At 43.5% G+C, this 27,863-nt stretch overlaps 1 protein-coding gene across 1 annotated transcript in view; it reads left to right on the forward strand.

Moving 5' to 3' along the window:
* Window positions 1-24,628, forward strand: part of SMIM14 (small integral membrane protein 14) — a gene marked incomplete at its 5' end in the record, with an annotated part of 46,514 nt that extends 21,886 nt beyond the window's left edge. The window contains 3 exon segments of the mRNA XM_014584455.2: window positions 7,426-7,474; window positions 17,900-18,042; window positions 21,525-24,628. Coding sequence (XP_014439941.1) covers window positions 7,426-7,474; window positions 17,900-18,042; window positions 21,525-21,557 — 225 coding nt within the window. The 3' untranslated portion in view covers window positions 21,558-24,628.
* Window positions 24,629-27,863: the final 3,235 nt, after the last annotated feature.

Consider the following 27,863-nt stretch of genomic DNA (forward strand, 5'->3'; position numbering starts at 1 on the left):
CGGCGTGGCCATCCCCCCTGGGGAATGATTTCTCACTTTCTATCTCTCTGTCTCTCTCTGTCTGGTGAGCGCACGTGCCCTATAGCAAAAACCTCTCCAGAAAAAGAAAAAATAAAAAAATACAGTTAAATAAAATAATTTAAAAAACATACTCAAGGGAAATGTGACCAATCTAACATTTGGTATCCAAGGAAACTCAGTCAAGTAAAGTTGTGCTCACTAGAGAGACAGAGAAAGAGAAGGTGAAAAATCACCTCCCTGGGAGTATGGCCATGCTGCAGTCCCTTCTCCATTCTCCTCCTGGGATTTTGGACACATGCAACACGCGCACAGAGTGTGGTTTTCAAGCCTCGCGGTCTGAGACTCAAGCCACATGGGAGTCCAGTGCCAAACCACCACACTATCTGCGGGCCCCGGGAGTGCTTTAGGTTGAAGGCTGTTACTACCGTAGTGCAAGGAATGTCCGTTTCGATGTGCCCAGGACAAAGCTTTACTTCATCTGTAGGCATGTGCCCTTCCTATGATTTAATGGCCTCACTGGTTCCACAAGTGTTAGAACTTCTTTTGTTAAAGAGAATGAATGAATGAATGAATAGATGTTTTAATTTGACCAGAGAAGGGCAGAGGGAGAGAGAGAGAGGGAAAGTGAGGCAGCAGGACCAAGACTCGAACCGCAGTCGACTCCATGGGAGTCCAGCAACATAGCCATTACGCCATCTGCTGGTCCCAATATACATTTAACTTCCTCTGTTAGTCATCACCATAAGTCACTCTAGGATTCATGAAAGGTTGTATTTCTCTCCCCCGAGACAAACACAGACAGGATTGGAAGCCAGATGCCTTCTTCTCCATTCCCCTCTTGGGATTTTGGACACACATGTACACGTGCCGGGTGTGACTGTCAACCCGCTAGGCCCACTGCTTTGGACCATGTAGTCGGCCATGAGGGATGCAGTGTCCTAACCACTGTGCCACCTGCCAACCCAACTTCTGACAGTTTTTTACCCACACTCTATGCTTCATCGTCCGCCAGCCCACTGAAAGAGAGATTTTGTTAAATTTTAAAAAAAAATGTTCACAGGATAAAGTTCATTGGAAGCTCTATGTGTGTGCTTGTGTTTGTTCTGTATTTTCCCATAAGCCTGCTCTCTGTTAGGCTTCCTGGATCCTTATTAGACTCGTAGGTTGTCAGGAAAGTCATGATGTATTTTTCTATGCAGAAATGTGCCATGGTGGGACAGTTCGAGTCCTGGACCTGGTGGCTTGCTTTCTCACTTTCTCTCTCTCTCTCTCTCCATATATCTCTTTCTGGTCAAATTAAAAATAAATGAATGAATAAATAAAATTAAATAAAATAATTCTTTTAAAAAATGTGTCATGGCTTTCCCAAGAACCCCATAGTTTATAGGGTTATAGGTTTCCCACCATCTCTTGCCAAGTCTCTTCCGTTTTTTAAAAATCCCCTTTCATCTCTTTTATGTCTTTTAATCCTTTTTGTTTTAGCCTTTTCCCCTGATAAGGCAGTGTGTTTATTCTGTTTGTATTATGCCTCCTCTGCTATTTTGAAGCTAACTCAGGTCAAGAACTTTGCCTGACCACCCTTATTTATACGAGGAGGGCTTACTCTGCTTATAGTTCTTGGGGTCCGTGTGAACATGAAGGCTCACCTGGACAGCTGCTGTGGTCTTAGATGGTCCACCTGTGCCCCACTGCACCTTCAATACAGGAGGTACTCAGGCCATAGGTGGCCTGATGGCTAAGGCGCTGGATCCCACAAGGTTGACTCCACGGTTTGAGTCCCAGACTGGGTGCCTTGAAAATCATACGGGGCATGTCTGTGTGCATGCCCAAATCCTGAGTGGAGAGTGGAAGAGAAGGGATTATGGCGTGGCTATCCCCCTCGGGGGGTGATTTTTCAATTTCCCTCTCTCTGTGTCACTCTCTGTACATGCCTACAGCAAAAACCTGAAAAACGAAAACAGAACATACGTGCCTGTGGCTCCATCCTGCCGTCCTGGTTTCCTTCACAGTAACAACCAAGAATGATTGTTTTCCTCTGGAAGAGCCAAAAAGAGCCTCAGGGCTATCATTATATTCTCCAAATAAGTTGAGAGAAAACTGAGATACGTCGGAAATTAACCCTATCTCCTTAAGAGTTTCATTACTTGGGATCAGCAGGTGGTGTAATGGTTATGTCACTGATCTTCCATGTAGTCAGCCGTGGTTCAAGTCCCAGACCCGGTGGCTTCAAACTCATGCCAGGCACATGTGCATGCATGCCCAAGATCCCCAGAGGAGAATGGAGAGAGGGATTGCAGCATGACCATTCCTCCTGGGAGGGGCGGTGGCGTCATTTCTCACTTTCTGTCTCTTGGTCTCTCTGTCTCTCCATCTCTCTGGTGAGTGCACATGCCCTATGGCAAAAATTGCTCTCTTAAAAAAAAAAAGTGAGGTTCTCCTATTTTATTAAATACATGTTTAAAATAATTTTTTTAAAGCTATAGTTTACCCTCATAGATGTTTGAATCTGTCAGATTGATTATAGCGTATTTTGGTTTGGAAGACGCAGTCAGTCCTGGACTAGGAATATGCCACGATGCTTTGGCACCTCGCTGCTCAGAGACCACAGCATAGCCTGTCTGTGAGCGTGGAGGACGGGTTCAGGCACCCGCGGCAGACCAGGGTCCAGTCCCAGCTCTGCGGCTTGGCATGGTGTCCCCAAGACTCACTTGAGCTCATTCCAAGATGAAGTTGCTTCACCTAGCCAGGCTCTCGATGAATAGTCGCTTTCATTCTCGGCCGTGTGTGTCGAGTGTCTGTGCTGGGTTCTGAAAGCTGAAAGGGACCCTGCCTGCACAGCCTCCAGGTCGCTCACGGCTTTCCTTTCCTGTTGGACGTTATCATTCGGGGCCGGCAGGTGGTGCGGTGGTTAAGGCACTGAGCTTACCACATGGCCGACTGCAGTTCGAGTCTTGGACTTGGTGGCTTGCTTTCTTACTTCCCCCCTCTCTCTGGTGAGCACATATGAAAAAAAAAATAAATACAATTAAATAATTCAAAAAGGAAAGCCATCATCTTACTCCCGCTTTTCTGGCTCCCTTTACTTAGGAAAAACCGGCTATAAGCCAACACGACATCCACATTAAGCTGACGCGGTGTCTGTGTTTACCGGTTGTGTATGAGTTCATTGGTTTCATGGAAACTTAGGGAGCAAGACAAATTGTAAGTTACTGTGTTTGAGCATAGTCCCAAAGGAGGCGTGCTACTACGTCTGGTGACATTTAGAGGAAGAAGTCACTGTCAGGGATTTAAAAACAAAAATGCTGGCCATTTTCAGTCCCTAAAAGGAAGACTCAGGCAAAAAGTAAAGCATAGGATTTTACTTGCAAAGGCCTATTCAAATACAAGTTGCCCCAAATAATGTGTGCCAAGGTATTTCAGATTTAAAGGTTTTTTTTTTCCCAGTTTTGCCATACGACGTGTGTACTCACTGGAGACAGAAAGACAGGGAGGGAAAGTGAGAAGTCACCACCCAGGGGGGATGGCCACACTGCAGTTCCTTCTCCATTCTCCTCTCAGGATCCTAGGCATGCACATTCTCCTCTTAGGATCCTGGCATGGTATTTTTTTAAAGAATTTGGGGCCGGCAGGTGGCACGGTGGTTAAGGATGCTGGACTCCCACATGGCTGACCACGGTTCGAGTCCCAGACCTGGCAGTTTGCTTTCTCACGTTCTATCTCTGTCCCTCTCTGGTCAAATTAAAAAATAAGTAAATAAATAAAGTTAAATAAAATAATTCTTAAAAAAAAAAAAAAAAGAATTCTTTTTTATTTTAACTTTATTTATTTATTTAAATTTGACCAGATCAGCTGGTATTTTTTTTTTTTTTAAAGAATTATTTATTTAATTCCATTTGTTGTTATTATTTTTTAATTTGACCAGACAGAGACAAAGAAAGGGAAAGCAAGAAAGCAAGCTGCCAGGTCCAGGACTTGAACTGTGGTCGGCCATGTGGGAGTCCAGCACCCTTAACGACTGGTATTTTTTTTTTTTTTAAGAGGTTTTTGCCTTAGGGCGTGTGTGCTGGCTTGGAGTGGGGAGAGATAGCCAGAGGGAAAGTGAGATATCACCCCTCCCCCATGGCTGGCCACACCACAGTCCCTCTCCTTTCTCCTCTCAGGATCTTGTGCACACACGTACATGTGACTGGTATGATTTCAAACCACCGGATCCAGGACTTGAACTGCAGTCGGCTATGTGAGAGTGGAGTGATATAACCACTATGGTATAACTACTACACCTGCTGCTTTTTTTTTTAAGCTTATTTATCAGTGTTTTTTCCTTAAGGGAGATAGAAAGAGAGACAGAGGCATCTCCAACTATAGTTCTCACTCCACATTCTTCCTCCATTGTCAGCCAGCCCAGACCACAGCGTGCTTCCACTTGGCAGGCTCAGGACCTCTTTAGATGTGAACGTGGAACCTTCCCCCGGGGTCAGCCTCACAGAGCACCCAGTCACCTATTAAGTGACTGGGTCTGGGACTTGGACCACAGTCGACTACGTGGGAGTCCAGTAATGTAACCCATCCGCCATCTGCTGGTCTTCATGTGTAGTTTTTCTCTGGTCAAATTAAAATGAATTAATCGGGACCAGCAGTTAGTGTAATGGCTATGTCTCTGCACTCCCATGTAGTGGATCGTGGTTCATGTCCCGGACCCAGTGGCTTAAAACTCATTCCGGGCACGTGTGCGTGCGTGCCCAAGATCCTGAGAGGAGAAGGGAGGAGAGGGGATTGCGGTGTGGCCATCCGCCCTAGGGGGTGATTTCTCACTTTCTATCTCTCTGTCTCTCTCTGTCTTCCTGGCGAGTGCATGCGCCCTGAAAAAAATCAATTAAGTTAAAATAATTCTTAAAAAAGAGTAATACTCTTTTTAACATTTATTTAGAGCATATAATTTTAATAAATTTTGTATTGGTTGCCTTCATATTTATAAAGCTAATATATACAACTTCCTCTTTTGCATTAATTCAGATCTGTATTCTCATTCTACCGCATCATCGGTAAAGTCACGGCACAGTTTTGTACAGATAAACAGAAAAACACGGCATGACTTTCTTGATGTAGGACTACTTTAATGGTGTGTACCCGATCATCTTCAAGAGTAATTGACAAAACGATTTACCCCGTTAATTCTAGAAATCTTTTAGGTGAGGTTATAATTCATGTGGCACAGTAGTACTGGGTCATCGGAAAAGCCTTGTGTTTTTCTATGTTTTCCATGCAAAGATGCATCATGACTTTTCCAATGACCCAGGGAGAGAGAACAGTTCTTGGGTTCTCATAACATTTCACACCCGCCACTTATTTTAAAACTCACCGTTACTCTGAGAATGTAGGAGATAGTATCACCATTTTACCAAAGGAGGAAACTAAAGCTTCAGGTATTGAGTAACGTACCCAAGGCCTTGAAACTCTAGAAAGTGGCAGAACCAGAGTCTGCGCCCAGGCCTGTCCTGCAGTTCCCACGCTCTCCCGGCGAGGCGCTGCTGCTCTGCGGTTACTCCCAGCAGTGGCAAGCTGCGAGCTGCCACCTGAATGGGGAGAAAGGCTGAAGTGTCAGGAGCGAGACTGACTTGGAGCGTGTGCTTCTAATTCTCTTTACTGTGTAGTCATCTCTATTTTGAGAAGTATGAGATTTTCACTTCTAAACATTCTAAAGGGCCTCAGCATAGGTTGCATATTCATAAAAGATGCCCTATGGTATGTTTTTTACTTTTGAAAAGATTTGTGAGAGAGCATGTGCACTCTTTGGAGAGATGGGGGGGGAGATCGCCCACGGGAGGATGGCCATCTCAATCCCTTCTCCATTCTTCTTTTGGGATTTTGGCATACATGCATAAGCGCCTGGTGTGTTTTTCAATCCTCCAGATCTGGGAATCGAACTGTGCAGTTGGGCATGTTGTATCTAGCAACCTTAACCACCATGCCTCTTGGGTGTCCCTGATCTGTGCTATCAGTAGATGATTTTTTTCTTTTTTAATTTTGTTCTTAACATTTATAATCACATGATTTTTTAAAGAATTATTTCTATTCAACTTTATCCATCTATTCACTATTTTAATTTGACCAGAGAGGGACAGAGAGAGAGAGAGAGAGAGAAAGTGAGAAAGAAAACAGCCAGGTCCAGGACTCGAACCACAGTTGGCCACGTAGGAGTCCAGTGCCACCTGCCGGCCCCATAATCACATGATTTTAAAATCAAACTGTATGAAATGATACTGAAAAAATTTAACTCCCATCTCTCTGTGGTGCCAGGTCCAGGATTCGAACTGCAGTTGGCCACGTGGGAGTTCAGTGCCACCTGCCGGCCCCATAATCACATGATTTTAAAATCAAACTGTATGAAATGATATTGAAAAAATTTAGCTCCCATCTCTCTGTGGTTTCTCTGCTCCCCCATCTCACTGCTATCCCTTGTGGGTACCTACTTTTATGAGTTTCTTATTTATCCAAACAGTGTTTCTTTACGCAGATACAAGAAAAAAATTATATTCTTCTATTTCAAAGATGCATTTTCTATAAAGAGAATCTGTCTTCTTTATCTGCTTCCATTATAATTTTCAAGAAGAAAAAAAAATCTCATTAACGAAGGTTCACTCTTTTTCTAGTAGTTCTTCTCTGTGGTTTAGTAATTTTCTTTTGGGAACCCTAATTACGCATAGCAGGAGGTATTTCTTTTTTTAAATAGTTCTTTATTTTTTTAAGAATTATTTTATTTAATTTATTTTTAATTTGACCAGAGGGGGACAGAGCAAGAATGAGAACTAGAGAGAGAGAGAGAAAGTGAGAAACCAAAAATCAAACCGCCAGGTCCAGGACTTGAACCTTGGTCAGCCATGTGGGAGTCCAGCGCCCTTAACCACCACACCACCTGCTGGTTCTTTTTTTTTTTTTTAAATAATTTTATTGAGGGCATAGCACCGTATTACGGAGTAGGAAAAGAAGTCCCCTAAAATCGAGCAGCTCCTTCACGTGTTCTGTATGTGATCTCAGAGGTGTATATACCGAGGTGGTGGGTGGTTAAAACAAAAGGTGGGGCCAGCTTTGGGCTGTTGTGTGATGCTCTGCTCAAGAGAAGTTGGATTGCACATGGTGACCCTGGTTTGAGTCTCAACTGGTCATCCCGAATCCTGCCAGGCACACGCAGGTGCCCAAGGTGCAGTGGGCTGGAGCACTGGGGTCCAGCGGAAGTGGATGGTGGCAGGAACAAACGCCGTGGAGGCCACTTGTATGTGAGCATCTCTGCCTTTCTCACACTCACGTGCACACACACACACTCAAACAAAACGTGATCTTCCTGACGCTGTCCGTCCACTCTCGGTTAAGTCTGGTAACTAACTTGGCTGCTCTTCTTCGTCACAGCTACGACAGTCCCAGTCCTACTGCACGGACACAGAGTGTCTTCAGGAATGTGAGTACCAACGGGACCGGAGGGGCGTGGGAGGGTCGGTCTGGGGCAGAGTCAGAGGCCAGATGACTGAATATTTGTCCAAAATTATTATTATAGCTTTCATTGTAAAAATGATTCTCAGTCATTTCATATCTACTTAGACATTTCATTTTAACTTAAAAAAATTATTTGTTCCTACCTCAAAAATGAGCCATTTTCATTGAAGAAAATTATAAAATAATAGATAAGGGAAAAAATAATAAAAAAGGAAAAAATTCCAGGTACTAAAAGATAACCACTGTTGAGGGACCAGCAGTTGGCATAATGGCTATATCACTGGACTCCCATGTAGTCGACCGCAGTTCGAGTCCCCGTCCCGGTGGTTTAAACTCATGCTGGGCACATGTGCGTGCATGCCCAAGATCCCGAGAGGAAAATGGAGGAGAAGGGATTGCAGCGTGGCTGCCCCCCCGGGAGGTGATTTCTCGCTTTCTGTCTCTCTGTGTCTCTCTGTCTTTCTGGCGAGCGCACATGCCCTATAGCAAAAACCTCTCCAAAAAAAAAAAACATAACCAGGTTGACAACTTTGTATGTATCATTCCAGACCTACTTGGGGCTGGTGTAACTGGGACCTCAGACCTCCTGCACAAGGCCCTCACCCCTTCTCTAGCCTCTGCTTGCACCCATTGGCAGGCAGGGGAACATCTGAGTGAGAAGGGACCACTGTTTCCCCGGTGTGGAAGCCTTGGGTTCCTGTGGCTTCCATTCCTTTCCATTCCTGTGGCCCTGACATTAGCTTTCTCCTGAGCGGATGGAAACCTTCCAGCAGGTTTGTCCACATGGCTTTGCAGGCAATGGCGATGCCAAAGTGAGAATCAGAGCAAGAAGGTTGCTCCTGCATGGAAATAGAGTTGACAGTGGTAGCCATTATGCGACACTTCGTTTTTAGGACACTCAATAACTGAGGATACTGTGAGAGGAACTGGTAAGTGAGCAAACAAGCCAGTCCAATCTTGGGTCGTAAGAAGGGCAGTATGGGGACCAGCAATTAGCGTAATGGCTATGTCACTGGATTCCCACATAGTCGACTGCGGTTCGCATCCCGGCCCCGGTGGCTTAAAACTCACGCCGGGCACATGTGTGTGCGTGCCCAAGATCCCAAGAGGAGAATGGAGGAGAAGGGATTGCGGCGTGGCCATCCCCCCTGGGGGGTGATTTCTCGCTCTCTGTCTCTTTGTCTCTCTGTCTGTCTGGCACCCTATAGCAAAAACGTCTCAAAAACAAAGAAAAAAAAAAAAGGGCAGTATGGTACCCACAGGATGGACTAGACTTCCTATACACAGTCAGCAGTGCGGCCACTTTGTATCCTTTTTCGTTACTATTTATGAATATATTAGTTTATATTTACCTTAAAATATTTATTGACTAAGTAATAATCCATTATGGAGATACATTAATGTTTAAATGATTCCTTTTTGTTGGTAATATATTTTTTGCTGTTATAACCAATACTTAACCAGCAGGTGGCATGGTGGTTAAAGTGCTGGACACTCCCACATGGCCGACCACGGTTCAATTCCTGGACCTGGTGGCTTACTTTCCCACTTTTTCTTTCTCTCTCTCTCTCTCAATGTGTCTCTCTCTGGTCAAATTAAAATAAATGAATGAATAAATAAAATTAAAATAATTCTTAAAAAATTAAAAAAAAAAACAATACTTGGCCAAATGTCTTTGTATGCACATAATTGGGGAGGAAGAATATTTTTCTCCAACCCTCTTAGTTCTGAACTGGAGCACAAATAACAAAAGATAGATTAGCAAAGGCCAGCTAAAGTATCAGGCTCTAATTGATGCTGTTGGTCAGCAGGCTGAGGCCACATGGAAGGTTCAGGTTTGATCCCAGCCCACCCTAAAAAGCCAGGCATGGGTATACCTGTAGTCCCAGCTACTCAAAAAGCTAAGGCAAGAAGATTATAACATAGCAAGACCCCATCTAAAAAACATAAAAGAATCAAAGAAAAGGAGGGGGGGTCAGCAGGTTAAGGGTGCTGGACTCCCATATGGCTGACCATGGTTCGAGTCCCAGCCCTAGTGGCTTGCTTTCTCTCTCTCTGTCCCTCTCTGGTCAAATTAAAACAAATAAAGTTGAATAATTTATTTGGAAAAAAAAAGAAAAGGAAAGATTAACAAGAGAAAAGCAAATTTATTAACACATAGAACATTCATCATACAGGAGAAATTCAATGAAAAGTAACTCAAAGCAGTGGCTTAGAACTCTGGTTTATATAGAGGGCCAGATGGTGGTACTGTGGTAAAATGCAGTGCTCTGTGGGGCCAGCAGGTGGGGTGGTGGTTAAAGCTCTGGGCTGCGACATGTCCAACAGCAGTTCAAATCCTGGACTTGGCAGCTTGCTTTCTCATTTTTGATCTCTCTGTATCTCTTTGGTCCAATTTAAAAAATAATAATAAGTAAAATTAAATAAATAATTATTTTTAAAAATTGCAGTGCTCTGTAAGGCTGATTCACATGGAAGGGGTCCAGGTTCTCATCCCAAGACCTCCCTGGATGTGTTGGGTGTGTACTGCCTGTTATCTGGGGCTGGCTGAGATTGAGCGGGCCACAGCATCAAGACCCTATTGGGGGGGCTGTCTCTCCATCTCTCTCCCTCTCTGTCTGCCTCTTACATGGAAGGCATACATTAAGTTTATAAAAGAGAACTCTGGCTTGTATAGCATTTTCACTAAAGAACAGTAAGTTTGTAGAGAACAAGACAAAGGAGAGAGGTTTTAAGCTTCCAAGGATGGGGGGGATCTGGGAGGCAACTATGTGAAAGACCACTCATAGGGTGAGGTTTATTTGTAGGCTTCTCTGGCGTTTTCTCTGGGCTGAGAGAGTCTACCACGGTGTCCAGCAAAGGAGAATTTATATTCTGCCTCAAGGCAGAAAAGCAAGGAGATTAGAAAGAACTTAACTTTTCTTAGATTTCTATTTGCTACTTCTTTTTGATTTTGTTTTGTTGTTATTGTTGTTTTTAAAGAATTGTTATTTAATTCCATTTGTGGTGATTATTTTTCAGTTTGGCCAGAGAGAGAGAAGGGGAAAGCGAGAAAGCAAACCACCAGGTCCAGGACTCAAACCACAGTTGGTCATGTGGGAACCCAGCGCCTCTATCCACCACGCCACCTGTCAGCCCTGTTGTTTTTTTGTTTGTTCGTTTGTTTTGTTTTGTTCTGTTTTAGTTTTTATTTTTTTTTTCTTTGCCAAAGGGCTCATGAGCTCCCCAGAGAGAGACAGAGAGAGGGAAATTGAGAAATTACCCCCAGGGAGATGGCCACACTGCAATTCCTTTTCATCTATGCTCCTCCTGGGAATTTGGGCATGCATGCATCTGCCTGCATGATTTTCAGATCACCAGGTCTAGGATTCGATCTACAGTCAGCCATGGTGGAATCCAGCACCTTCATCACCACACACCTGCCAGCCCCCGTTTGCTTGTTTTTTGCTATAGTGTGTGTGCACTTGCCAGAGACGGGGGTGGGGGGAACGTGAGAAAGCACCGCCCGGGGAGGTTGGCCACTGCACAGTCCCTTCTCCTCCATTCTCCTCTCGGGGTTTTGGGCCTGCATGCACACATAACTGGCTTATTTTTCAAGTCATTAGGTCACAGCCTCAAACCCTGCAGTTGACCCTGTGCGATCCAGCCACCTTTGCCTCCATGTTGTCTGCCGGTGCCGCTGTTTCTTAATTGCCTTCAGGTCAAAAATCAGTTTGATTTCAAAGAGGCATATTCTGGAATGACATACTCTGGCATGCGCATGTATGAAGAATTGGAAGAAGGACTGCAGCAAGGCCAGGCTATGTTGGCGGGTGCTTCTGTGTCTCTGTGTCTCTGTGGTACCTGCACACATGTCCCTTGGCTTTAAATCAAGCCAATAAACGAATGAACGAGTGGTGCCTCAGGGCAAGAGCGTGCTTCTGTGTGCACCTGCTAGGAGAACAAGTGGTAGTTTCTCTCCTCCACGTTTCGTAGCTTCTCCAGTAGCATCCAGTATTCTCCAGTGAGCACTGCAAATGTTGGTCTCAACAGGTAAAGCTAAAACCTGCTTTTCTAGTTGAAGATAATCTTAGAGAACTCCTTATGGAGAAACAAGTTTTTATTACATGTGTGATAGTTGTGACTCCTGAGCCAGCCCCACCTGTAAACCAAATACAGTCTTTTTTCTATGGGTGAAATGTCATTTCCTTACTCTAAATAGAAAGGCAGAATTCTAGAGCTTGAATACTCATTCAGCCATATTGACAAGTTGTTTTTCTCCCTGGTTCTCTTAGTATTTAATGAAGACATTTGCTTTCTTCCTCTTTCTCTCTCTCACTCTCCCTCCCTCTCTCTCTCTTGCTTGCTTGCTGGCTTACTTACTTGCCAGAGTGGGTGAGCACTTCCCAGAGAGGTAGAGAGAGAGATTAAGAAAGCGCCCACAGGGACTAGCAGTTAGTGTAATGGCTATGGTGCTGGACTCCCATGTAGTCGACTGCGGTTTGTGTCCCGGACCTAGTGGCTTAAAACTCACGCCTGGCATGTGTGCGTGCCCAAGATCCCAAGAGGAGAATGGAGGAGAAGGGATTGCGGCGTGGTCATCCCCCTGGGGGGGTGATTTCTCGCTTTCTGTCTCTCTGTCTCTCCCTGTCTGTCTGGCGAGCACACACACCCTATAGCAAAAACCTCTTCAAAAAAAAAAAAAGAAAGCAACCCCAAAAAAAAAAAAAAAAAAAAGAAAGCACCCACAGTGGGGCATGGTTACACCGCAATCCTTTCTTGTTTTTCTTTTTTTAAAAAGAATTATTTTATTTAACTTTATTTATTTATATATTTACTTATAAATATATAAAGAGAGGGACAGAGTAAGAGAGAGAGCGCGACAGAGAGAGAGGGCAGGTGAGAAAGCAAGCCACCAGGTCTGGGACTCGAACCATGGTTGGCCATGTGGGAGTCCAGTGCTCTTAACCACCATGCCACTTGCTGGCCCCATACACCTCCATCCTTTCTTTTCCATTTTCCCACCCCACTGGGATTCGAGGCATGCAGACACACCCACCCATCATGTTTTCAAGCTGCCAGATCTAGGCATCAACTGCGTGGTCAGCCATGTTGGATCTAACTTCCTTAACCACCAAGCCACGGGGCTGGCCCTTGGTGAAGATCCTTCTTGGGAGTAATACTTTAAAATAATTTGAGCAGTAGGTTTTCCTGGATGATAGAATTGCTTTTCTGAATAGTCTTTAGATGTGTATGTTAATATTCAATGAGAAAAAAAGTTATTTTTAAAAATTAAGGAATATATGTTTTAGTATTATGGAAATTTGATGTTTCATAATCATTAAAACAATCCTTGACTAAATATGTATTCTGTTCTCCTGTCCTGACTTTATTTTCCTCTAAAATTTTTTTAATCATAAAGAATTACAGGATTTTTTTTTCAACAGCAAACTTTTGTTTATTAAATGTTTCTTCCCTTTGTTCCTCCTACCTACTCTCGACCATCCACCCCTCTCTCTTACAGTCTCTGGTATCTACACTTATCCTCTCTACTATCATATCTTCAGATTTTTCAACTTATGCTATAGAATGCAGGCACTTGGTACATATTGAGTGGGGATATACAGTATATGTCTTTCAAAGTGTGGCTCACTTTGCTCAACCTTAAGTCTTCTATATTCAGCCACTTTGAATCAAATGATATGATCTCATTGTTTCTTATAGCTAAGTTTTTAGAGAGAGAAAAAGCGAGAAATCACCCCCCAGGGGTATGGTCACACTGCAGTTCCTTCTCTTCAATTTTTCTCTTGGGATTTTGGGCACGCATGTGCATGCACCCAGAGTGAGTTTTAAGCTAGCAAGTCCTGGGCTCAAACTGCGGTCAACTACATGGGAGTCCAGCTACATAACCAGTATGCCATGCGCTGATTCATAATTTATGTCTTTTAAAAAGGCAAATATTGAGGGCCATCCCTGTAGCTCAGTGGTTAAGTGCTGTGCACATGGATCCCATGTGGCCATCACAATTTGAATCTTGGCTCCAGTGGCTTGAAAACCATGCTGAGTAGCAGAGGTTAGGTAGTTTGGGTAACAGAACCTCTCTTTCTATTCTTCCATCTTCCCAGCTTTCAGCTAAGCTAACAGCTTCACCCAATATTCCATTGGCATTTTCCTCGTGATGTCTCTGGCCGTCGGCTCTACTCGGGTCTGCTTGTAACCAATGATTTGATGCTTAGGCAAAATAGGGAATGCAATGCTGTATTTTGGTGTACAAAGCCCGACTTCTAAGCTTTCCTACCTTTGCAAACCATAGATTGAAGTCTTCCGAAGGCAAATCATTTATGGAGAGCTCCTAGTAAGGGAACAGATTTTTTTTTTTCCTTTGGTCTCCTCTGTGACTGTGCTTCTTAATGTTTCCAAGTTATCACAAAAAACATTATCACATTAAATGCCAGGTGTTCAGATCACTCAGAGATCACTTTACCTCTCTATACTGACTTGAAAGTAGCTGCTCCTCGTGTGTGTGTTGATTTGCTACGGTGTCAGAGAGTTTGGGTAGCAGGCTTGCCCAGGCCAGTTTAACTCTGGTTAACTTCACTCTGGTTTTCCCTGTTCTGAGACTTCAGGAAGATGAGACTTATCACAAGGCAATGTGAACAATCACAGGAAGTCGTTCATTTCCTGGACTCTAAGTCAGTTCAGATAACCCTGTGTCTTCAACCTGAAGATATTTGACTTATTTCTTGTTTAATTAAATTTATTTAATTTTTTAAACTTATATTTCAAAAATAAGTTTATGGGGCCTATAGGTGGCATAGTGGTTAAGGTGCTGGACTCCCACATGGTGGACTGCAGTTCAAGTCCTCCACCCAGTGGCTTGAAACTCACACCGGGCACATGTGCTTGTGTGCACAAAGTCCCAAGAGGAGAATGGAGGAGAAGGGATTGTAGCGTGGCCATCCCCCCTGGGGGTGATTTCTTGCTTTCTGTCTCTCTAACGAGTATACATACATGCCCAATAGCAAAAATCTCTAAAAAAAAAAAAAAAAAAAAAAAAAATTAAAAATAACTAAAAATCAAGTGGATTAGTGTATGGAGAAAAAAAGTCTTCCTTCTTAAATTTTCCTTTCTACCCAGGTCTTTTCTCTGAGTGTTATTAATCTTCTATGTATCTTCCCAAAATTTCTTTGAGCGTGTACAGTAAATAAACAGCAAAGTATGTTTTTTGCTCCCTTCTCCCTTTGTACACACTATTCTTTACCTGTTTCCTTTTCTGTACAAAAAAAAAAAAATTAAAGACCTCATCTTGGTGACCAGCAGATGACGTAATGTCTACATTGCTGGACTCCCCACGTAGTTGACCGTGGTTCGAGTTCCAGACTTGGGGGCTTAAAAAACGCCAGGCACATGTGCGTCTGTACCCAAAATCCCAAGAGGAGAATGGAGGAGGAGGGATTGTGGCGTGGCCGTCTCCCTGGGGGGTGATTTCTCACTTTCTGTCTCTCTGTCTCTAGCAAGCTCATGTGCCCTTTAGCAAAAAAAACTCTTAAAAAAAAAAAACAAAAACTTATCTTGTAGAGATTTCTCTCAACATTTCTTGTATCTTGGAGGATTCCCTTACAGATATGCCATAGTTTATTAGATGGGAAATTGGCAGATATTCAGGGTTATTCCCGTTTGTTATCAGCTACCTCGTATACTATGCCCATGTGGCAGCACACTCTCCAGCCAAGCTCAGTTTCCCGGGACTACTGTAGACAGAAGAGCACCTGCTGACCCCGAGTCTGACTTTCATTGGGCAGCTGTTACCCTTCATTCTCATATGGGCCTTGAGGTATTAGAAAATAAGAGAAATTGATCTTATCAAACCTTGGAGGTCAGGGGAAGCGTCTCCTTTTGACTTTTCAAGTAGAGGGATTCCGCTGCATATGGCAGCCCTTCAGAAACTTTGGAGACGTCCTTAACCCCGTTTTGTTCCTTCCCCACCTGTGTAGTTAGGAACCGAGTGTTGGTCTTCTGCCGGCCTCTCTCTCGTTGTATTTGTCCCTCTTTGAACCTTACGTCACCATCTTACCCAGCCTAGTACTCACAGCAGGTTCCGTGTGTGATCCTGAGGCTGGTCATAGATCATGTTTATTGAAAACCAGCTGTGTACCAAGACTAGGTTAACTGCTTTTCATGATTAACCACTTCAATTTACACAACTACCCTGTGCAACGATGACTATTTCCAATTTTAAAAACTGAGGCATAAAGGTCATATAGCTAAGAGATGGTGGAATCCAGTAGCTATGAGATAGTCATAGTCTTTTTTTTAAGAATTATTTTATGGGCCAGCAGGTGGCATGGTGGTTAAGGGCGCTGGACTCCCACATGGCTGACTGTGTTTTAAGTCTTGGACCTAGCAGATTGTCTTCTCACTTTCCCTCTCTCTCCCTCTCTGGTCAAATTAAAATAAATAAATACATATACACAAAAATAATTAATTCTTTTTTGGTTTTTTTTTTTTTGGAGAGGTTTTTCTATAGGGTGCATGCACTTGCCAAAAAGACAGAGAGAGACAGAGAGACAGAAAGCGAGAAATCACCCCCCCCAGGGGGGATGGCCACGCTACAATCCCTTCTCCTCCATTCTCCTCTCGGGATCTTGGGCACGCACACACATGTGCCCGAAATGAGTTTAAGTCACTGGGTCCAGGTCTTGAACCGCAGTTGACTACATGAGAGCCCAGCGACATAGCCATTATGCTAACTGCTGGTCCCTAAACTAAATAATTCTTAAAGAGTGTAGACTCTGAAATGAGACAACCTAAGTTTAGATCCTAGCCGTGCCACGTACCAGCTGTGTAACACTGGGCTTAACGCCCCCTTCCTCCGTTTCCTCATCTATATAATGAAGATATGATAGTACGTACAACAAAGTAAGAGTGTTAATTTTTTTTTTCAGAGGTGTTTGCTATAGGGCGTGTGTGCTTGCTGAAAAGACAGAGAGACAGAAAGTGAGAAATCACCCACTCAGACGGGGATGGCCATGCCTCAATCCCTTCTCCATTCCCTTCTTGGGATTTTGGGCATGTATGCACATGCGCCCTGTGTGAGTTTTAACCTGCCGGGTCTGGGACTTAAACCATAGTCACCCATATGGGAGTCCTCCAGTGTAACCATTACGCCATCTGCTGGTCCCAAGAGTGGTAAAAAGTTTGAGAGAGGGGCCAGCAGTTGGCATGGTGATTTAGGTGTTGGACTCCCATGTGGCTCACTACAGTTCAAGTCCTGGACCTGGCAACTTAAAAATCACACCGGGGGGGGGGGGGGGGGGGGGGGGGCGGAGGCGCGAGTGGCTATGTCGCTGGACTCCCACGTTTTCGACCGCAGTTCGTGTCCTGGACCCGGTGGCTTAAAACCCATGCCGGGCCTGTGTGTGTGCGTGCCCAAGATCCCAAGAGGAGAATGGAGGAGAAGGGATTGTGGCGTGGCCATCCCCTCTTGGGGGTGATTTCTCGCTTTCTGTCTCTCTGTCTCTCTCTGTCTGTCTGGTGAGCACAAGCGCCCTATAGTGAAAAACCTCTCAAAAAAAAAAAAATCACACCGGGTACATGTGCATTTCTGAGAGGAGAATGGAGGAGAAGGGATTGCAGTGTGGCCATCGTCCAAGGGGGTGATTTCTCAACTTTTCCTCTGTCTCTCACCTACAAGTACACTTGCCCTATAGCCAAAATAAAAGGTCTTTATCACACTTTGGCCTATGACTATTTAACCTCATTTAATTTTCTCACTGAGAAGAAAGGGAAATTGAAGATATAATACTTACTACTGTACTTCTCTAATTTGTTAATAGTGTTTTATATTAATAGAATTTTTTAAAGTTTATTTCTTAGTGAGAAAACCCCTGCCAGGTCGCCAAGCTGCGGTTCACTCGGCACCATTAACAACCCTGGATTATGTGTAATTCCATGCCCAGTGTAGCCAGGGAGGTGCCCAGACTCGAACTGGAAGCCTTCCCATGTGGGGTTGCCTCAGAGCTTCACGCTCTACCACTGCACTGCCATCTGGCCCCGGTACATTATGCGATCTCTACTTTGACTTCTTTTTTTCTTGCAAGAGGGTATGTGCGCTTGCCCGAAAGAGACAGAGGAAAGGAGGAGAAAGAAAGCACGTCCCAGCGGGGCGTGGTTACGCCTCAATCCCTTCTCCAACCTCCTCCATCACTTTTGTAACTGGGGCATGCAGACACAAGCCACTGGGGCTGGAATCTGAACCGCAGTCAGCCATGTGGGGTCTGGCTCCCTTAGTCACCAGGCTACAGGGTGATTAACACAGGTCTTAAAGCTGACATTTATGTCTATGTTTACTTAACAATATTATAACCACGTTCTAGTATTTGGTACGAATGCGTTTTCTGTTTCTCTTCAGTACCAGGACCCCCTAGCGACAATGGCATCAGTATTACCATGATCTTGATGGCCTGGATGGTTATCGCGGTGATCTTATTCTTACTGAGACCTCCTAACCTAAGAGGATCCAACCTACCTGGAAAGCCAACCAGTCCTCATAACGTAAGTGTTGTGGGCTATGAGTCCTTTTTGAGTGGGGGCATATATGTGGCTTGGGGAGGGGAAGAGTTTGTTTGGACTGAACTACCTAAAATAGCAAAATAAACGTTTAACTCATGAAATAAGTTCCTCTTATGCAGTTTTTTTTTTTTTTCTTGAGAAGTTTTTTGTTATAGGGAGCATGCGCTTGCCAGAAAGACAGAGAGAGACAGAGAGATAGAAAGCAAGAAATCACCCCCCAGGGGGATGGCCATGCCGTAATCCCTTCTCCTCCATTCTCCTCTTGGGATCTTGGGCACACACGCCCACGTGCCCGGCGTGAGTTTAGGCCACCGAGTTTGGAACTTGAACCATGGTTGACTACAATGGGAGCCCAGCGATATAGCCATTATGCCAACTGCTGGTCCCAAAAAGCGTTTTCTTGAATGAGATGATGGTGCCATACTGGTACAACTGGACCTACATCAGGGAGATCCTGGATTTGTGTCCAAGACCTTCCTACACACACTGGGCATATATGCCAATGATCCATGCCGACTGATACTCAGGATGGGTCACAGGAGGAAGTCCCCTCTGAGGATGGGTGTCTCTCTCTCTGTCTTTCTCATGAAATTAAAACAAACAAACAAACAAAAAAAGCAACTTCCGGGAGCAGCAGATGGGGTAATAGTTATGTTGCTGGACTCCTATGTAGTCAACCATGGTTTTAGTCCCAACCTGGTGGCTTAAAACTCATGCCAGGCACGTGTGCGTGTGTGCCCAAAATCCCAAGAAGACAATGGAGGAGCATGGCCATCCCCCTGGGGATGATTTCTCACTTTCAGTCTCATTGTCTCTCTCTGGTGAGTGCATGCATCCTGTAGCAAAAATCTCTTTAAAACAAAAACAAAACAAAACAAAAAAAAAAAACAAGAAACTTGTAATTATGTTGGCCAGTATCTCCAATATAGTGCTAAATAGTAATAGAGATAGTGTACATTCATGTCATGACGGTCTCTAATTGGATATTTGATTATGATAAGGTAGTATTCAATTCTAATACAAATGTGTATTCAGTTTTTTCTAGTGGTCTTCTATGCCCATGCATATGGTTTTATAATTTTTCTTCTTTTTTTTTCCACACATGCACACATGCCCGGCATGAGTTTAAGCCACCAAGTCCGGGACTTGAAGTGCGGTCAACTACATGGGAGTCCAGCGACATAACCATTACGCCAACTGCTGGTCCCAACAAGAAATCTACTTTTAATAACCTGACTTAGGGGGCCGACAGGTGGCATGGTGGCTAAAGGTGCTAGACTCCCACATGGCTGACTGTGGTTCGAGTCCTAGACCTCATGGCTTATTTTGTCACTTTCTCTCTCTTTCTCTCCCTCTCCCCTTCCCTCCCTTTCTTGTCAAATTAAAATAAAAACATGAATAAAGTTGAATCAAATAATTCTTTTAAAAAAATAATAACCCGACTTAGGGTCAGCCTTGTAATATAGTGGTTAAGCCCTGTGCTGGATCTCACATGGCTGACCATGGTTCACATCCCGGCCCCAGTGGCTTGAAAAGCACATTGGGTGCCTCTGCATGCACGCCCCAAATCCTGCCGGGATGGAGAAATGGAAGGGAGAGGATTATGGTATGGCCTCGCCTCATTGAGGGTTGTGGTCTTTCTCCCTTTCATTTGTTCTCCCTGGCAAATGTGCACACTCCCTGGCAATAAAAAATAATAATAGCCTTGGGACCAGCAGTTGGCGTAATAGCTATGTCACTGGACTCCCATGTGGCCGACTGCAGTTTGAGTCCCGGACCCGGTGGCTTAAAACTCACGCCAGGCGCGTGTGCGTGCGTGCCCAAGATCCCGAGAGGAGAATGGAGAAGGGATTGCGGCTTGGCCATCCCCCCTGGGGGACGATTTCTCGCTTTCTGCCTTTCTGTCTCTCTCTGTCTTTCTGGCAAGCGCCTGCGCCCTATAGCAAATACCTCTCAGATAAATGAATGAATGAATGAATGAATGAATGAATGAATGAATGCCTGAATTGGAAGCTATTAAAACTGATACAGGGAGCAGGATGACGAAACCGTTGTAAAAACGCTATGGCCGAAAGGAGGAGGACATGGAGAAGGGCGAGGCGTGGCCGTTCCCACGACGGTGCTCCCTTCCCTCTCTCTGTCTCTGGCAAGTGCACATGCCCTCTCACAGAAAATGTGCTCCACTCTGGGAGGCAGTCCCACATGGGAGGGCTCCTGATTCAAGCCTGGAGACTTCCCTGAGTAGGCTGGGCAGGTGCTTGCGGTGATCTGGGGCTGGCTGAACACTGCGGTGGAGTGATGTCAGGACCCTGTTTAGGGTGCTCTTTTTCACCCCTTTCTCTCACACTCATAGAAAAAAAAATTTTTTTTAACCTGACAGAAATGCTGGGGCCTGCAAAGCATGGTGGCTAAGAGCGCTGAACTCCCACATGGCCAATCATGGTTCAAGTCCTGGACCTGGTAGCTTGCTTTCTCACTCTCTCTATCTCTCTCTCACTCTGTCCCTCTCTTGTCAAATTAAATAAAGTTAAATAAAGTAATTTTTTAAAAAAGTGATAGAAATGCAAGATTATATTCTCCTGGCCCTTAGTTCATTGTAGGCTAGCAATTCAAGGAATAGTAATCCTATCTACCCTAGGAATGAAGAAAAAAACGTATTGACTCTAATTCCAAGTAGAAATATTGATCACCTTCAACTAGGGCTTCGTGTATCTTGTCAGGGCAAATACATAAAATTTTCCAAGGGACCAGCAGTTAGCTGGGCCTGGCAGATAGTGTGGTAGTTAAGGGTGTTGTACTCCCACACGGTGGACAGCGGTTCAAGTTCCAGACCTGGTGGCTTCCTTTCTCAATTTGCCTCTCTCTCTCTCACTCTCACTCTGTCCCTTTCTGGTCAAATTAAAATAAATACATAAGGGGCCAGCAGGTAGCATGGTAGTTAAGGTGCTGGAATTCCCACATGGCCCACTGTGGTTCAAGTCCTGGACCTGGCAGCTTGCTTCCTCACTCTCCCTCTCTCTCTGGCAAAACTCATGTGAAAAAAATAATAAATAAATAAATTACATAAATAAAATAAAGTTCAATAAAAGAATTCTTAGAAAAAATCTCTAGGTTCACTTTGAAGGTACTGTACTCAGTCAATCCCTTTAGCAGAAGGAATGAAAACACCTTCATTGATTTAAAGATTACTCCTGGAGCTGGCAGGGGGAATCATAGCCCTGTTACACAAAACCACAAGTACTCAGTACTTCTTCTATACCACAGGGAAGAATGAGACAGTTGTGGGAGAATCACAGCGTTGGGCCCTTGTTCCCTTGCGTAAAAGCATGTGAAAAGTCCAAAGAAGTATTTAGTTTGGGATGGGCATCCGAGAGGCGTTGCTACTCGTTCTTATTAAATGCATTAGATTGGCTGTACTAGGATTGACGAAATCATTTCAATAATTACTTTCTTTGTACCACCAGGGACAAGATCCACCAGCTCCTCCTGTGGACTAACTTTGTGACACAGGAAGTGAAAATAGCTAACACCTTGCACGACCAAATGAACGAAGACGACCGGAGTACTCTTAACCCCGTTAGAACTGTCGTTCCTCTTCCATCTGCGATCCGGGATGGTATTGTTTTCATGAGCTTCTAGAAATTTCACACGCAAGCTTATTTTTGCTTCCTGTCTTATCACCATTCTTCTTTACAGTATATTTGAGTAAATGATTCTATTAAAAGAGTTCCATGGGGCTTTTTTGGTTGTCCTGAACTTAGACATTCCACTCATTTTGTTTGTAACTGTGATCCTAAGTTTTGTGATGATTTCTGGCTTGATTGAAGGAAATCTGAAATCTCTGCATTTAAATATTTTGAATAGTTTTGGTAGATTTTAAATTGCCTTTTTTTCCCTCCCCATAAGGTATTTATAAAGTTATTTGGGGTTGTCTGGGATTGTCTGAAAGAAAATTAGAACCACACACTGTATTTCCACTTACCTTGACAGTTTATTAGGCAGTTTTCTGTAGTTCCTGGAACTACGATGGCTTGGGTATTTTCCAAATCGAAGCTGAGATCTGTATTATCCATTAAAACTGGTTTATATGGGTAGGGTAGGAGGGGAAGAGAAATGAAATGGTTGTTTATTAATTTTTTTACTCCCATTAAAGATGTCTAATGATAAAAGTTTAAATAAACATGATTGATCAATGTGGTAGACGATTTACAGTCCATTTTGTGACATTTGTAAGCCACTGTACGCTAGCTAGCCTTACGAGATTCATGAGAGAAAAAGTTCATTTTTTTCTGCCTTTGCCACGTATAATCTATACAGTAATAACTTAAGCTATATTTTATGTTTTAAATGAGTGCCTCTCAAGAAGTTTCTTTTCTGTCCTAACACTTCCCTGTTTAAATGAAACTATCTTAAAATTATAATGGGGCTTGGTAGGTTGCTGACATTTGAATCCCTATTTACTTATTCCATCCTTTTATTTAAAGAAAAACTTAGAATCTTTTGTTATCCTGACCTTTACATTTTGGTAATAAATTCTTGTTTTCTTCCAAGGGAAAAGGAGGAAAATGAGAAATAATCAAGGATATTTTCCTCACCCCTTAATCACATTCTGGTTTGGTAATGAGATGAGAAAGAAGCATTAATGTAAATGAAATTTCAAAATGTATTAACAAAACTAAAGGACTGCATTATTTTGCTCAAAAGTTGAGCACATACTATTGTATTTTGTAAATGTCTGCATTACCTATGTGATTATGGAACTTTATGGGTTTTTTCTGGCAAGTGATCGTAGATGATTTACGGGGCTAGAAAGTATTTTGCTATCAATGCGAAGGGCTTTCCCCCTTTAGGTCAGTTTAGATTTTCACTGTTAGATCAAGAAATGACTTGTATGAATTGAATACATAACTCTGTAATATTGTACTGCTTCATAGTCGCTGGGACAGTTGTGTGACACTCATAGGGAATTTTCTCCCCTTATTATGATTACATTGTAGGCCATAGACATTGTAAGGGCATCATTCCGTTATATAATCAAGTATTGACTGCTTCATGTGTTCTTGGGCATCTTAGCTTTGAGCTTCACTTCCGGAAATAGTATAACCAGCTCAGTCACTTGTGCTGAGAGAGGGTAACGTAACACAGGTAAGTTAAACCCTAGGTAAACGGACACACAGGGTTTTGGTCTCGCAGTGGTTTCCCGGGAGCCATCCCAGCCCTATACCCGGTAAACTCATTGAAAGGAGAAAGGACCAGAACAGCGTGAGATGGAGCTAAATCTTGCCCTAGCCCCTTGAATTTTGAAGGCTTGCCTCTATATCCTAACAGTTGTTCTTTAAACCGCTAGAAAGCCAGTCCCTGGTGGAGATTCTGTTGTTTTTGAATTTATGGCTCACGAATAATTGAGAATTGGCTTTGGTTGAAGAAGTGGCCTACACATGGATACAGAATGTTTTAAGTATTAGAGGATTCTTAATCCTAGTTCTTCCGTTCTGACACACATAATTGACGTTATGTCTAAATAGATTAGACCTTCCCTATATGGAGCATCTATTTAGTCACAAAATTCTTAGGGAAGTCTTTAGTCTTCGGATTTTTGCTTGTAAAATTTCTCTGCATTTTTGAAAAAGATAGTATATAGCACATAAAGTGTTCTCATTAGCCTAACCAGTAATTTATATTCTATTTAATTCTTAAAGCTTCTACACGTGGCCTTTTTGTTGAGCACACTTTTTCATCATTACATGGCTTGTAAACGTTCACCTGAACTGTGGCTACAGTCCTTTTAAAATAATCTGGAGAAAAGATCGATAAAGCGTACATTTTCATTACTTTCGGTTCGGAAACATCCTACAGTACCATTAAGAGTTTATTTTGTTTTAGAGTCATTTAATGTTCTTTCATGCGAAACAGTGGTGGTTTTTTGTCCCCCCACCTTCCTTTCCATATGGAAAAGATCAACATTGGAGCTGTGTGTAGGAAAGGAATTTATGATGTGTCTATCCAAGCACTACCCACGGGCAGCAAGTCCTACTTGCATGGGTTTTCCCAAGTAACTCTTGAGCACCGCTATTCCATGGTCACCTTTAGTGTCTATGTGCTATGCGATATGGTAGTGTCTATGGAATTCCCACTATCTTAAATTTTCAAAGAAACCTTGGAAATCCATCTTTCTAAACCGAAGTCTATCACTCTAAGTGGATATGTGTTCAAATTTGACCAGCTCAGTTTAAGACCCAAAACAGCAACCCGAAGAAGGAAAAATGAAGAGCTCACAGTTAATGGGCAAAATTTTTGTTGCTGCAATGGTAGGTTTAGTCTTACTATATAATATTTCTAAGTGAAAAATCATATGTATTTGGTACCATGTCTGATGATTACTTTGTTCAAAGCAACAGTGGTCATGTGATCTCCTAAATGTCAATTGCTGTTTTGAATGTTTAAATCATGCCAAACAAATCATGTCTGTGCCATCCAGGGTTTATTGTTAATCTTTTACTGAGTACTTGGATTGGGATAAAGGGCTTGTACTATGCACTTTTTATGAATAAATAAATAGAAAATGTTAGTAACACTGTTTTCTGTTTGCCTTTTGTGGGAAGAGAAACAAGGGTCTTTTGCTACTAAGCAGTGTTAACCATCCTATGTGAAATCACACTCCCCCCTCCAGGAGGGTCAAAATCAGTGTGATTAAGCAGCTTGGGAATTTTGGAGAATGGTTCTGACATGTACGTTTTAAATTGACATTTAATGTTTCTATGTATAAATAAGTTTATGTAAAAAACCAACATATTAAACATTGTATAATATGAAGAAAAATGGAAAAATAATTTTATTTGTTGTAACAAGGCAAACTACATTACTGACAGAGAGTAAGAGATAAATCACCTCCCAAGGGAGATGGCCATGTTGCAATCCCTTCTCTATTTTCTTCTTGGGATTTTGGGCACGTAGACGCTGCCGGGTCCAGAACTTGAACTGCAGTCGACTACGTGGGAGTTCAATGAGTAACCATTGCCATATCTGCTGGCCTCCCTGAATATATCTTGTAAATTTTATTCATGTCAATTTTATCCAATGCTTCTTGCAAAATTTAGTAGTCCTGTGAAATATTAAAGTTGCTTTTAAAAGAATCAAATTCACTTATTTATATGACATCTTCTGTTAAGAATTCAGAAGCTTCCAACATAGGCCATAATATAATGTTTCTCTGAACTTCAGACGTGGCAAAAATATGTATCAAATGAGGGAAAACAGAATTGAGGATTCTTAATCATTATAGGGGACTTCTCCAAAACCAGAATTCAGTTTATCCCATTGGCACTCTGGACAGTTTTTTGCTTGGGTAAAATGAGTCATAGCAAGGTTTTGTTCTGGGTGAAATATAAGCCTTTCTTTTGCGAAGTGGACTGTTCTCAGGCAGATCAATTTTAGGAAAAGGTACCTGTGAAATTTGAGAAACTGGAAATTAATTCCCTTAATTCTGTTAGAAGCAAAACTAACTTTCACTCTTACAAATCAGGATAGTGTTACCTGTGGTGTGGGGTGAGCTGGAGGGGAAAGGATTACCAAATTCTTTAAAAAAAAAAAAGTATATTATGAAAATTCCTTAATATTGACAATAATAAATCCATTACTTGCTAACATAAATAGCATATTTATATACAAAATTGCTATGTTTTCCAAATAAAACTATTTAAAATTAATTTTATTTTTTTTAATTTTTAAATTTTGGTATAGGGCACATGTGCTCACCAGAAAGACAGAGAGAGGGACCAGCAGTTAGTGTAATGGCTATATTGCTGGACTTCCATGTAGCCGACCGTGGTTCGAGTCCCAGACCTGGTGGCTTAAACTCACGCCGGGCACGTGTGCGTGTGTGCCCAAGATCCCGAGAGGAGAATGGAGGAGAAGGGATTGCAGCATGGCAATCCCCCCGTGGGGGTGATTTCTCGCTTTCTCTCTGCCTCTCTCTTTCTGGCGAGCACACACACCCTATAGCAAAAATCTCTCCAAAAAAAGTAACATATTAATACGATCATAAAAATGTTTTAAACTCATAGACCTCCTGAAAGTGCCTCAGGAACTGTCTGTGCTTCCCAGTCCACATTTTGAAACTGCTCCCCTACTTCTAAAGGTCCATTCATTGGTCGATGGTCTGATTTAATTTATGAGGTTTTACTGACAGTCCTAAAAATTATGATCATTGGGGGCAGCAGGTGGTATGTTGATTAAGGTACTGGACTCCCACATGGCTGACCATGGCTGCTGTCCTGGACCCAGTGGTTTGAAAATCACACCAAGTGCATGTGCTTGGGTGCTCAAAATCCTGAGAGAACGGAAAAGTGGTTGCAGTGTGGCCATTCCTTTTGAGGGATACTTTCTCATTTCTTTCTCTGGTGAGTGCACACAACCCATGGCAAAACAAACAAACAAAACAAAAACCCAAACCTGGGAACCAGCAGTTAGCGTAATGGCTATGTCGCTGGACTCCCACGTGGTCGACCGCGGTTCGTGTCCCGTACTCGGTGGCTTAAAACTCACGCCGGACGCGTGGGCGTGCGTGCCCAAGAGCCCTAGAGGAGAATGGAGGAGAAGGGATTGCGGCGTGGCCATCCCCCCTGGGGGGTGATTTCTCACTTTCTGTCTCTATGTCTCTCTCTTTCTGTCTGGCGAGCGCACGCGCCCTACAGTGAAAAATCTCTCCAAAAAAAAAAAAACCCAAACCTTACAGACTATGATTATTACCAAAAGTACTCACAAAGAATGAGATGAATCCTATGCAGATGTTGAATTCAAAACAAAGGGAAGAGTAATAGAGGGTGGCTTTCATTACAAAGCCAGCTGTTAAAGATCACCATCTCTGTATATGCCATGTTCAAGGGGACATCTCTACTTTGGTGCTTCTCAATCAATTACGTGTATTTCTTTCTGACCTTTGGAAAAAGGAACTGAGTCCTAATCCATTTTGCATTTTTAGCTTCTAGGATGATGTCTGATGCACTATGGGCGCTAAATAAACGTTTTAGTGGGATGAATACATGGAACGGCACAGAACGCACAGAAACCTACAATCCCATTGCACTTCCTATCATCCTCAGCAAACCATATTTAACATTCATGTCTTAAGGTTGCCATCAATCTGTGGTGTTTTAATGTGCCTTTATAAACTCTTCATCACTTTCCTTATGACGTGTTTAAAAACGGCTTCTGATTTCAAGTACGAAATGATGTCACCTGATGTAATTCTTAATAGAGTAAGGGAAATGAAAAGCCATGATTGGGCCTGGGTTCTTTTTCTTCTTGGATTTGAGGTTTACGATGGACCAAAAGAAAAAATGTTGGGAGTGGCAAAAGAGAGACAGAACTGCACTCCACGGGGGCAGGGGCCTTGCGTTATTTCAGGCTTCCTCACACTCGCATGAGGCCCGCACCCTAGGGCCCCAGTGCGGCCGCAGGCGTGTCCTGGAACGCCGGCGGGAAGGCTTGGGTGTGGGTGTCTGCTTCTCCCGCCAGGACGCAGGGCGGGGACGCGAGCTGGTCCAGTCATGACGGTACTCCGCATCCTCCAGACGTGAGGCGCCTGCTTCCCAGAAGCCGCAGGCGGGAGGGCCTGACTAAGCTCTGGGCCGCGGGCCCGGGGCACGCCCGGGAGGGGAGTAATCCGCGGACCCGACCCAGCCGGGCAGAGAGGGCCGCACGCCCAGCCCGACCCTACACGCTGCGCGGGAGGCCGGAACGGGAACCAGGGCCTTCCGGTCATCTCGGCTGCAGCCGGGGCGCCCGTCCGGGCCCACCCGCCC

This window comes from Tupaia chinensis, unplaced genomic scaffold (genome assembly GCF_000334495.1).
Source record: "Tupaia chinensis unplaced genomic scaffold, TupChi_1.0 Scaffold146907_1, whole genome shotgun sequence".
NCBI classification, from domain to species: domain Eukaryota; kingdom Metazoa; phylum Chordata; class Mammalia; order Scandentia; family Tupaiidae; genus Tupaia; species Tupaia belangeri.